Source organism: Prinia subflava, chromosome 4, assembly GCF_021018805.1.
Source record: "Prinia subflava isolate CZ2003 ecotype Zambia chromosome 4, Cam_Psub_1.2, whole genome shotgun sequence".
Classification (NCBI taxonomy): Eukaryota; Metazoa; Chordata; class Aves; order Passeriformes; family Cisticolidae; genus Prinia; species Prinia subflava.
In genome coordinates, this window is record NC_086250.1 from 26,847,448 (window position 1) to 26,860,793 (window position 13,346).

Sequence of the window (13,346 nt, forward strand, 5' to 3'; positions counted from 1 at the left end):
CTGTGCATCAAATTGTAATTGCCACAAAACCCACGCACATTTCTTTAAAACTATTCAACAATTCTTCTGAAATATGAAGGAAAAGTGTTCAGGATGCATTCATATGATGCAAACACCTAAATTTTAACATATTTGCTAACTTCTCCAAATCATCCAAATGAAACACAGACATTATTTGCCTCTTTCAGTGACACCTCAGGGACTTCCAGAAGTTCAATTCGGTTCCAAAATAGCCTGTAAAAACAATATTTTTCAAATTCTGCATTTGATTTTACCCCTCAATTAATTTGAGACTAGTGGATGAATCTCCTCTCCTCTCCTCTCCTCTCCTCTCCTCTCCTCTCCTCTCCTCTCCTCTCCTCTCCTCTCCTCTCCTCTCCTCTCCTCTCCTCTCCTCTCCTCTCCTCTCCTCTCCTCTCCTCTCCTCTCCTCTCCTCTCCTCTCCTCTCCTCTCCTCTCCTCTCCTCTCCTCTCCTCTCCTCTCCTCTCCTCTCCTCTCCTCTCCTCTCCTCTCCTCTCCTCTCCTCTCCTCTCCTCTCCTCTCCTCTCCTCTCCTCTCCTCTCCTCTCCTCTCCTCTCCTCTCCTCTCCTCTCCTCTCCTCTCCTCTCCTCTCCTCTCCTCTCCTCTCCTCCTAAATTGTCAAAGTAGATAAATTTAGAGGGCAGTTAAACAAGTTTTAATTTACTCTTTGAAGGTTAAAAATAATTTTGTCTTCTCTACCTGAATTGAATTGATTAATTTACATTTTGAAGAAGGAAGAATGTTTTATTATCAAGTTTTAATTAGGTAGTACCTCTCAGCTCTGATAGCACAATATGTACAATGCCTATTCTGAGTGCATATATGTAGGTAATTTAATTAGGTTTGCTCAGGTTGGATTCTTCTGCGTTATTTCAGTGACAGGTATCTTTTTATAATTTTGTATCAGTTTGATTGATCATGAACTGACATGTAGCTTTTATTTGGCAAATAAAAAACATAGAAAAATGTTCAACAATATACATCTGAAAGTAATAACATTTTGTTACTTTGCTTTTGTGCACCAGGCTATTTTAAAATGTACTTTTCCTTTCAATATGCCTTTGTGTGAAAATTCAGATGAACATTCTTTATCCAGAGGGAGCAAATTCCAGTTTGCAGCTCAGCAGCAGTGACTTTGATTGTGTGATCTCTGTGTCTGTATCTGTCTATCATCTATCATCTGTCTACATTTTGAGAAAAGGGCCATAGCAAATTTAAATTTTATGTTTCTTTGAAAATTTAATCAGAATACTTCTAAGCTACAATATTAGTTCATTGGCACAAGATTCAAAATAGTTCAATTAGTACTTCCATAAGTTCTTGAAAAAACCCTCAGACATAAGCAGATATAGTTACAATTGTAAACATATGTACAATTGTTATTTACATCACAGAATGTCAAACTTCTTTGTGTAACTATTTCCATTGGATATATAAATACAGTAACTGTAGGCAAAAATTACCAAAATTGCTCATTTCGTGTGCAATTACCTGATTTTCATGCTTAATTGTACACAAAATCAGGCTGCAATTGCCTGTTCATCTAGCTATCCATGAAATATTGAAAATTTAAAAATAAATTTTAATAAACTGTGCTTGTGATTTGGGGGCATACAACTGTATGTACGAAAATTGCTTTGCCCAGTCCTATATAAAAGAGATATTAGAAGTCACCTAGAGCACAAAAAGCTTGTTCCAGGTAGCTGATAGATCACTGCAGCAATGTAGTATTGTGACAGTATATATATTTTGATCTGACTTTCTAGTCTGTGTAATAAGGAGAGTCCACATGGTGGTCTGAATAATGCACACTGATTTAAATACTTACTAGTCATCAAGCCATCTCTGCCATTGGAAGCTTCCCACTTTCCACCTGGATCTTCTCCAGCCTCTGTTGCAGTTTAGCAGGAAACACATTCCAGGCTCTCTGATCTTGCGTGATGTTGCAGACACCCTATGAGTTTGACTGCAGCACTGACTTACCTGAATGAATTGATCTGTCTCTTCTGTTTCCCAAGTTCATCTGAGTCATCTTAGATTGCAAGAAGGGATGAAAATGACAGCAATGCTGTTGAAATCACAAACCCAAGAGCTGAGTTAATTTCTCTGAATCTATAACTCCATCTTTCAAAGTCAATTGTTTTTTTCTATTTTCAGTTCTTTGTCCCCTGAACTTTTTTCAGCTCACTCCTTGAGAAATAGAAGTATAGATTCATATTTATCACTTTTTCTTCCTTTAGAATGATATCTCTGACCTTTTTTAGTATCCTTCCTGAATTTACATTAATTTTAAATTTTTTATATAGCACATTAGCTTCTTGGTTTTGTACTTTTACAACATTCGTAAACTGTCACAAATTTTATAAATTATTTATTAAATAAATTATTAAAAATTATTAAATAAAGTATTTATAAACTAAGAGGCATTCAATGTACATTCTACAATTTATAGAGTCTTATGTATTTTAAAGTTTTGTAAAGTCTACATATATTATTACTATATTAATATAGAAGACAGAATTCAGAGCACTTGATAAACTATTTCTTTCCTCTTTGTCTGAAGTTATTTGTCTCTTTGGCATTGCAAGTATACAGACAGAACTAGAAGAAAACAATTAAAAATATAATGCTTATTCTCAATATTTATTATTAAGTTTATTGAGTAATGTTTTGAGAAACACTTGGAGGGAAAACAAAAACTGTTAAACCAACAGCATACACACACTCATATGCCTTAAAATACATATATATCTCTCTCTGGAGTCCTGAGAAGACCAACTGCTTTAGTGATTTGCTAAGTCTTTCCATAGATAGTATTTTGTCTTCTTGCAAATTTTAAATGTTGTCTGGATAGTAACTTTTTATAGTGATGCATGAAACAAACCTTGTGCGTGATACATTTGCATTGCAGAGTTTTTCTCCATATTTCCATTTCTCTAATAACAAACTCCCATGGTACTAAACTAGCAAAATCAAGAAGAGAGACTTCACTGTCAGAGTCCCTTTAAGAGAAGGACTCAATCATAATTTCAGGAACAATTGAATCAGAGAAGGTTACAGATTTTGGCATATCATGAGCTACAAGGTTTTGAGGGGCATGTTGTTAAAGTGGATTGGGAGTAATGTAGACACACAGGGAGCTCATCTGCTTGAGAGCCACAAGCTGAAGTATTAATGTTTTATTATTAAAATTTCAGTGGAGTAATTTTGAAGCATTTAACATACATTACCATACATTATATTACAAACTCTGCCTCTGTAGTGATCTCAAGGAGGCAATTCATAGAACTGAGCATTTCTATTGTGGATTAAACATGAATTTCTGAAGCTTTTAGTTTTTTTTTAACAGAACAATGAAAATGAAACAGCACTGCATTGTGCAGCTCAGTATGGTCATTCAGAAGTTGTTGCTGTTCTGCTAGAAGAGCTGACAGACCCCACAATAAGAAACAACAAACTGGAAACACCTCTGGATCTGGCAGCACTTTATGGACGTCTACGCGTTGTAAAAATGATCATCAAAGCGTATCCAAATCTGATGAACTGTAATACAAGAAAACACACTCCTTTGCATCTTGCTGCTCGTAATGGCCACAAAGCTGTCGTACAGGTGCTTCTGGAGGCTGGAATGGATGTCAGCTGCCAAGTTAGTGTATAATTCCTTCCTTCCTTCCTTCCTTCCTTCCTTCCTTCCTTCCTTCCTTCCTTCCTTCCTTCCTTCCTTCCTTCCTTCCTTCCTTCCTTCCTTCCTTCCTTCCTTCCTTCCTTCCTTCCTTCCTTCCTTCCTTCCTTCCTTCCTTCCTTCCTTCCTTCCTTCCTTCCTTCCTTCCTTCCTTCCTTCCTTCCTTCCTTCCTTCCTTCCTTCCTTCCTTCCTTCCTGCCTTCCTTCCTTCCTTCCTTCCTGCCTTCCTGCCTTCCTGCCTTCCTGCCTTCCTTCCTGCCTTCCTGCCTTCCTGCCTGCCTTCCTGCCTTCCTGCCTTCCTGCCTTCCTTCCTGCCTTCCTGCCTGCCTTCCTGCCTGCCTTCCTGCCTTCCTGCCTGCCTTCCTGCCTTCCTGCCTTCCTGCCTTCCTGCCTTCCTGCCTGCCTTCCTGCCTTCCTTCCTGCCTTCCTGCCTTCCTGCCTTCCTTCCTGCCTTCCTTCCTGCCTTCCTTCCTGCCTTCCTTCCTGCCTTCCTGCCTTCCTTCCTGCCTTCCTGCCTTCCTGCCTTCCTTCCTGCCTTCCTGCCTTCCTTCCTGCCTTCCTACCTTCCTGCCTTCCTTCCTGCCTTCCTGCCTTCCTTCCTGCCTTCCTTCCTGCCTTCCTTCCTGCCTTCCTGCCTTCCTTCCTGCCTTCCTGCCTGCCTGCCTGCCTTCCTGCCTGCCTGCCTGCCTGCCTTCCTGCCTGCCTTCCTGCCTTCCTTCCTGCCTTCCTGCCTTCCTTCCTGCCTTCCTGCCTTCCTTCCTTCCTTCCTTCCTTCCTTCCTGCCTTCCTGCCTTCCTGCCTTCCTGCCTTCCTGCCTTCCTGCCTTCCTTCCTGCCTTCCTGCCTGCCTGCCTTCCTTCCTTCCTTCCTTCCTTCCTTCCTTCCTTCCTTCCTTCCTTCCTGCCTTCCTGCCTTCCTGCCTTCCTGCCTTCCTGCCTTCCTGCTTTCCTGCCTTCCTTCCTGCCTCCCTCCCTCCCTCCTTTCCCTAATCATTCCACTTTGATTTAAATGAAATTACTTTTTTTACATTTTTTTCTTTAAAATAAATTTGCATTTACTTTGTTAGAAATGCTGCAAGGTGAGACATAATACAGTTTTATTTGTTATAACTCAAACAATGTGTTAAAGGGATAACTCAAGAAAGATACATATCTTCAAAGCTGAGTGCATGTTTTAATGTTGTCTTGAGACATGTAGATACACAAATCATCAACCATTCAAGTAGGTGTATAAAATATATTTTCTACAGCAGTGGCTGTAAAGGTCGTAAGCTGATTTTCTAAAGCTATGGCCCTTTGTGGTCACAGCAGTCTAAAACAGTGTTTCACTGAGAGCTCATTTTCCTGTAATTATTCCATCCTAAACTCAAGTTACTAAGTAATAACAATTCTGATATTCTGCATTTGTAAACAATTGTTGTATAAATCTAAGAGAAATTCTATAGCAATACACTCTTGCAGCTACTGACTCCAACCTGTCAGCTGTTTGGTGTGTCTAGTTTTATGCACAGTGAATTATAATGACGTTAGATGGGTAATCTTAAATAAAATAGACATAGATGGGAAGGTACAGCAGCAGTGAATTTTATGTTCAATTCTTTGTACTGGAAGGTGTCCAGGCCTTTTAACTTCAGAGGACTGGATTCTGTTATGTGTTCTGAAATGTTGCCTCAATCTTATGATTTCTCTTGATTTGATTGATGGCACTGTGTTTGTTGTAGAGTGGATTCAATCTTTATATATGATGTAGCTTCCAGGCTGTCTCTCTCTCTCTCGCTGTATAAAATATGCTTTGAATTAAGGTTTTTTTCAAGTTTGTGTCTATTTTCAGATAAAGCAAGCAACCAACCAAACATAATTACATCTACTTTAGAGTCATGTTCAGACATTCTCTACTACTAGCAGTCAGTTAGAGCCTGCTGATAAAAACATCAAAGTTGTGGGTTCAATCCCTGTATGGCCATTCACTTAATTGGACTTGATGATCCTTCTGGGTTACTTCCAGCTCAGAAGGTTTTGTGAATTTGTGAACAAATCTTGCAAACTTTGTCTAAACTTTGATTAAAATTTATATCCATTTTAAACTTCTGGTGCATTTAATTAAACTCCTTTATACACAAAATTCCCTTTTATATAGAAAGATTGGACCTGGATTCCACACACTTTTATTTCTGGATTCTTCAATCAAGATCATGTTTTTACACTTTGGAGAAAAAGAATGTGAAGAGGGGAAGAAAATATAGATTTAAAAAAACCACCCAAAACAACAAAGCAAATCAGAAAATTAATTAGAGTATTTTAAGATTAAAAGTGGATATTCTCAAATGCCTTCCAAAGGAAAATGTGGTAAAATTGTTTTACTACTTTTATTGTCTCTTGCATGTTTTGAGTTAGTATCAGTACTTGCTTCAAACTGTTTTAAAGTGGAACACTTTCATGTGATTTGTCTGCTTGTGAATTTGCTGCCCATCAAGCTTTTAACTTAATTTGATTTTGATTTTCTTTACTAGAAAGAGAGACACTTGCAAAAGTGAATATAAGCACCTTTTTTTCTTTCCTCTACTATTACTACATCTTCAGTAATTTAGAGAAGTTTAATACTACAGCAACGTAGAACTTTCAAATGCACATTTTTGAATGTAAAATTTCTCTTTTATCTCTAGCAAATTAATGAGGAAAAATTCAGAAAGAAACTGATGCCTGAATTGGTATTTAAGAAATAGAATAATTGAAAGAAAATAGTCTCTGTCATGGCAACTTACAAACTGATGGTTACATGAGGGCAAAATATTACACAATGCTTTTATGAAATGTGTTCTTTCTCTTATATAATCTAGATAATTTTAGCACTACTGTGAATTCTCCTAAGCCATTTTTATCTACAGTTATACTAGAAGTTTTCAACTGGTCTTTAAAAAATAGTGGCTGCATTTTTTAATTTCAATCTTTTAGGAAATTAAAGGTTCTTTTAGTGATGGTGATCTCTTTCACATCTACACTAAAATAACAGAGATTGCTTGTTTTTAAATTTATTTTTATTTTAATTGCTTTTAAGTGAAGTATATTCTTAGAGTTTTGGGGTTTTGTTTGGTAGTTATTCAGAGGGAGGGGGATTTTTTTTTTTTTGCACTAAGTTATCTTGTTCCTTCTGGTTTTGTCCTGCTTGCCATAAGGAAATATCATTTATTTATTTTCTTGCCAGTATACAGATTCTCTATCAATATGTTCCTTTTCATTCAACATCTTAGCATATTGGTAATTTGGCTCTGTACTTTCTGTTAATTTATTACTTCTGTAGCCTCTGAAAAATTCTGTTGATGATTACTGGCAGCTTATTAAACTGAGGAGAACACAAAATACCAGTCACTTAAAACCAAACTCAACTATTTTGTTATTAATTAAATTGATCTGCATCACTGATTGGGAAATAACAATATTCAAACTAAAATCTTATGTGGTAAACAATTTTTTACACATTTAAACATGTTAAATAAATTCAATTTATCACCAGTAAAGACCTCTCAGAATGTTTAGAGATGATAATAGGAGTAGCCTGTCTTATATGTCTCTGTAATTGTAAAGATGCATTTGTTTAAATGGGAGGTTTACTTTAGCCATCTTATCTTTCTATTCTGTACTCCCCGAGCACTTTTAATCACAGCAAAAATTTGGACTAATAATAATAAAAATATCACTGGTAGTTCTGCAAGAAGCTGTGCCCCTTCCTTTTTGCTCTCACTGTTTATGGAGGATATTCCATGAATCAGTTTGCAAAGCTGCCATTCTGGCCTTCAGATTCTGTCTGAACTCCATGTCAGAACTATAGTAAACTGCCTATGAATAAGGACTAGACAAGTGACTTAACTACAAGCTCTTGTACATTTTTACTACACGTGACGTAACTACAAGCTCTTGTACATGATTAGAAGAAAATCTGTAATTATTAAAACCCTTGATGCTTCTCTGTGAGCCTGCAAATAGTATGCCAAGTTGACTTGTGTATTCTGGTATGCCTATTGACAATGTCCTCCTGTCCTGGCTTGTTTTATGTGTCCAGCTGTGACATTGTACCTGTATTCAGTAGTAAGCAGGGGCAGGGACTGTTTTATTATATGTTTAACACAATTTGTGCTCTCATTCTCTGTATTTCATATATAGAAAATTTATGCCAGAGAATCAATATATTATCCATTGGTGCAAACTCGAGCAGACTTTAGCTCACTTTGTTCATGAAAAATTGCCAGCAGTTTTTGTGTTGAGTATCACTGAGAAAGACTTTCCAAATATAATGGTAATGTTTACTTTGCCAGGAAAGTATGATCCAAGGCAATGAAAGCTTCAGGAAGTAAAGCAGTGAAAATTGTCTATAAATCTTAAGCTCACTTGTTGTAGTATAGGCAAGAAGAATATATTAGTTTTATGCACAGTAAATTATAATGACGTTAGATGGGTAATCTTAAATAAAATAGACATAGATAGGAAGTTACAGCAGCAGTGAATTTTATGCACAAGCACACTGTTGTAAGTGAAAAAGATCTACCTAAAAGTTCTAGAACATCTTAAATAATATATAGAAATTATTTGCAGCTATATTTATTAATCCTCGCAATTTGTGTAAATGCTCCATTGCACAAGAAGAAAAACCATTCTGAACTTACTTCTGCTCTCAAGTAGTAAGCCACGTGTAAATTTACAAAGAGAGATACATCTACTCAGCCAGTCTGAATTTCTCTTGGCCCTGTTCATCCTGAAGTTCAGCTTTCCCTCTAAGTTAAAGCAGAGTTTGGTAACCAAACTGTCTGGTAACAAGGACTTTTCTGCCTTCTGGATAGTTTTTGGGTCAAGGGATCTGATTCACTTGTTAGTTATTCACTATTACCACAAAATCCTGCCTAGGGCTTGTAAGATTTTTGTCAGCACTCATCTCCATGACATCTTATGCAGAATTATAGGTCTGCATCCTACAAGTGTGCTTTCAATCTCTATATTGAGATTGATTTTAGTTCAGTTTCATGGTAGTAGTTCCCATCTTGTTCAGAAAATCACCTTTATAGTGTACAGATCCTTGCACTGTGTATATGGTGTGCCTTTTAAATTCCTCTTTTGAACAAATTGTTCATAATATCTCATTTTCAGGATGTGACATTCATTACTATTGCCTGATAGCTCAGTGTTATAAAGCATAGACTGCCTTATTATGCAGAGCAGTATGGAATGTCTGTAAAGAATTTTAGGATCATGTTCTGATAAGAGAGGAAATATCATGGTACAACACAAGAAAGTATATAAGGAAGAAAATGGTATATATGTTTGGATTCCTCTCCCAACTGTACAAATTACACATGTAAAAGTGGCTTAAGTTCCTGTACTAACTTTATGCATAACATGACTATCTTCTGATTCTTAAGTAGCCCCAGATAGATTTGTTTGCCTTATACATCTACAGGAAGTTTCTCTTCTCGTGTTAGTTTTAATTCAATTTCTTACAAGATGTGTGCTTTCATAAAGGAAAATATTGCTTACCTTTGATCCATTGGAGAATTTTGATGAACAGAAAAACTGCTGCCCATGCCAATTATCATATCAGGATCTTTTTCACCCTTTAACTGGATAACCTGAGGACAGATCCTATTCCTTGTCCTCAAAGCAGTTGATTCAGTATGCTGGAACATTGATCTTTCTCAGTCTCAGATTATGGTACAGCAATAGAAAGTTGTTATCACTAATGTAGTCCATTTTTTCCATTAAACAAGGTTCCTTGTTAGTACAGAATGATAGCCACTCCAGGACAGATATCTACAATTTTAGTCAGGGTGCAACTGGCTTTCATCTCTGTAGTTCAATCTCATAGAAATAAAATTTAGTACTCTGGCTTCCTCTAACAATTGAACCTCTGTGGATTTCATTTTTTATATCTACATCACTAATTCTTATCCCTGAAAGAATCAGAGCATGGTTGAGGTTGGAAGAGAACTCTAGAGGTCATCAGGTCCAACTCCCCCTTTTCAAGCAGAATCCCATAGAATAAGTTACCCAGGATTGTGTCCAAACTACTTTTGAATATATTCAAGGACTGAGACCCTACAACTTTCCTAGACAACCAGTACCAGGGCTCAGTTGCCTGCAAAGCAAAAAAAAATTTCTATGTTCAAACAGAACCTACTGTGGTTTTTTTCCTTTATCTTTTCTGTCACTGGACATGGCTTAGACTTCTTTATACCCTCCCTTCAGATATTTGTACACATTGATGAGATCCTCTGTAAGCCTTCATTTGCCTAGGCTAAACTGTCCCAGCTCTCTCTGCCATTCCTCATAGAAGGGATGCTCCAGTCTCTCAACAATTTCAGTCTCCCTCTCTAGTAGCTCCATATCCATCCTGTGCTGGGGAGCCCAGAACAGAACAGAGCATTTCAGGTGTGGACCCACAGTAATGAGCCGAAGGGGAGCCACCTCCCTTGACCTGATATCAGCACTCCTCCTCGATGACAGAGAACTCTACCTTAATAGTACCAGGTTCACCCAATAGTCGTGCCAGTAAGAGATCAATCCAAAGGAAATGCCATATGGCACCAAGAAGATAATAGGCTTTTTGCAAGATTGCTGATGTCAAGCCTCTTTCAGTAATCAGAACTGTAACTTATCAGTGACTTTTCTGAGGATTTTTGTCATTTCCAGAAAACTCCGAGCCGCACATTAATCTCTGTGTGTACCTTTGCGGTTGCACTGTTACTGCAGAGTTATCCCATTTTGAAGCCAATTGCACTAACTGGAAATGTCCTGAAGATAGTGTTTGAGTAGAGGATTCTGAAACCATCTCTAAGTAAATCTGAATGTTTAGCCTTCTTGTTCCAAATAAACCTGGGAATGTTCCACTGGATTGCTTCTGAAAATGGAAATATTAGAAACTGTTTTGAAATGTGGGTTTTGTATGTATATTCTCTTACTGACTTCTTTCTCCTTTCTGTTATACTGTTAGTATAAGTGGTATGCAGGATGTAGACGTCATTGGGCATGCTGTACTTTATACCTCCATGTACTAAGCATTGGTAGGACATATGTACAGTTACAGTGTGCTCACATCTTGTCTCTGATTACTTCTAAATATTCTGTCATTGCATTGCTGTAACTCTGATGCATTCTGACACAACTAATTAATAATGAATTACTATTTTATTTCAGAATTGAGTTTTGTATGTGTGTATCTTTAACCATAATAAGTATGGCTTGGATAAAGTATAGAAAAAACAAATTTTAGCAGTAAAACCTTTAACATTTGCCACAAATAAATTTCAAAATCTAATTTACTATAAAAAAAGGGAGGTAAGTCAAATACTCAGTGAGATCTAGTAGTGCTCTAGCTAAAGCTAAGGCTAATGCTATTGGATGGAAAGTTATTCTGTTCATAATTTTCAGTAACAGCAATGTAAAATACTAAGAAAAGTAGCTTGTTACTAGAGATAGTGTGTTTTTCAGTACTGTAAATTTTATTTGAGCAAAAATCTGCTCACAAGAAATTTTCTGTCCAAAATATCTTCAAAATCAAGTTTACAGACATCTAAGGTAGAATTTAAATGACATAAGCATCGGCATCTAAAGCTGTTGGGGTGCCTTAGGGTATCCAAGACATCTGTATGAGGCAGATGTGAGGCAGATCAAATGTGAACATCAACTGGACCAGCAGCTGGACACCAGGATACCCTAGGGCATCTCTCACCACATAACAGAATTGACCTGGGATGTGATCCAGTTTCACATTAGAACATGTAATTGTAGATGTCCACATGTAAACTGTCTGACTCTGCTGCAGAGCTGTGTTCCACTGATGGTGTTGACTAGATTTTCTCTGCCTGTAATAGGAGTCTAAAAATTTTACACAAATGCAGGCTTGTTAACAGGGAGCTGTATTACATTACTACTATATTTTCTCACACAGTTACTAATTTTATAGTAGAACTGACAAAATTTTTGGTTTTGTCTTGAATAATAATAAAAAATCTTGTATTCTAGTATTTATTCTTGCCCATTCAGTGCTTTTTATGTGTAGGTAAAATAAAGGGAAAAGAAAATTACTTATTTTCCAAGTATATTCTTTACAGAAATATTAACTGATATTTTAAATGTCACAATATTTCTTTTCTAGACAGAAAAAGGGAGTGCCCTGCATGAAGCAGCCCTATTTGGAAAGGTGGAGGTAGTACGCATTTTGCTTGAAACAGGTAAATTTGATTTACAGGAAACACTGAACAAATACTCTTAATTTTCCTAATCTGATGTATGCCTCCTTAAGTTTTGGTTGTACAAATTACTTTTATCCTTATCAGCCTTAGCAAATCTAATCACATGTACTTCTCATTGAAATAGTGTTCTTTTGGAATAAGAAATTGTTATACACAGACAACAGTGTTGAACAGACTCAGAAATTCCATATATGACTCAGTGTATGCCACCGTATTCTGAGAATAAATGTATTATGAGAACAAAATGGCTACATTAAATTTTGTTACTCGCTCTGAAAGGCAGCCAAGAATATTCTTTGATGTAGAGACCAGAAGATTCATGTTCACATTTATTTCCTTCAGTTAGCTATTCCTAGCAAACACACCATTCTGCTTGCTTCTTCATTTCCTGGATGAGTGCCTGTGAAGAAAGGGGAAGGCACTATGTCTCTGAGAATTGCATTTGTCCTGAAAGAAAAGGGATAGAAAGTCCAAACAACCCATCTACTGCATAATAAGTTTCAGAACTGTTGTAGGTAAATTACTCACCTAGGCAACTGTCTTCTCAGATAATTGTAAGACCAGTGAGAATGAAAATACTTAGAAATAACTTCTTGCAGATCTGTGAACTTCCATTACACTAAGGGATCTCATTGGCCATAATTATCAGTTCTTGTTGTGTTATTTATATATTGCAAAAGAAGGTTTATCCTAATCACAGCTGTTTATCTGAATCTCAACTAGTGTATCCCTTATCTCAGACCTGTTTTCAGAAAAAAAAAGTCCTTCCAAGTTTCTTTTCTGTTTGGATGAAAAAGAAGGAGGCTGAAAGGGATCTTCATCTGCCCTCAGAAGGGCAGGGCCTTTTTATTTCCTAAAAAAGGAAAAAAATAAAGGACTGGAGAACATCACACAAACATAGGGAGCCCTTGAGACCACAGAAAAAGCCCACGTTTTTCAGATTAATACATGTTACAGCCTCTACCAGCATACGATTGTTAAGACAGTGGAGTAGAATCTTTACTGAACTCCTTTAACCCCAAATGCTCTGTACTTCTGCAACACTCCCCACCTTTTGCCTTTTGTACCTAACAATCCCCTTTTTTCTAGTTCTGTTCAAAAAGAGTCAGAAGATGTTCTAAGTAGCTACTACAAAGGAAAGATGTGAGTTGGTATGTCTGGCCTCTGAAAGTCAACTGCTAAATAGCCCAGTAATATTTGGGGTTTGTTTTCAGTGATAAAATTTTGGTTTTCACAAAACAAATTAGGAAACTGTCCATTGGGTTGGGAAATAACTGTAATGGCAGCCTTTTTTGGTGAATGCTTTCAGAGTGTCCTTTTAAATCCTGCTTCCTCTGATTTTCTCTGTTTGGTGTCCTGAGAGGAATTTCACTTTTTTTGCTAGGGTATATCATACCTCTACTTTTT

At 37.0% G+C, this 13,346-nt stretch overlaps 1 protein-coding gene across 6 annotated transcripts in view; it reads left to right on the forward strand.

Annotated features, from left to right (window-relative positions):
* ANKS1B (ankyrin repeat and sterile alpha motif domain containing 1B) overlaps positions 1-13,346 on the forward strand; it is a 422,022-nt gene that overhangs the window by 54,947 nt on the left and 353,729 nt on the right. For all 6 annotated transcript variants that reach the window (XM_063396248.1, XM_063396245.1, XM_063396246.1 and 3 more), the window contains exons 4-5: positions 3,372-3,668; positions 11,843-11,918. In XM_063396248.1, coding sequence (XP_063252318.1) covers positions 3,372-3,668; positions 11,843-11,918 — 373 coding nt within the window. The remainder of the gene's footprint in view (positions 1-3,371; positions 3,669-11,842; positions 11,919-13,346) is intronic.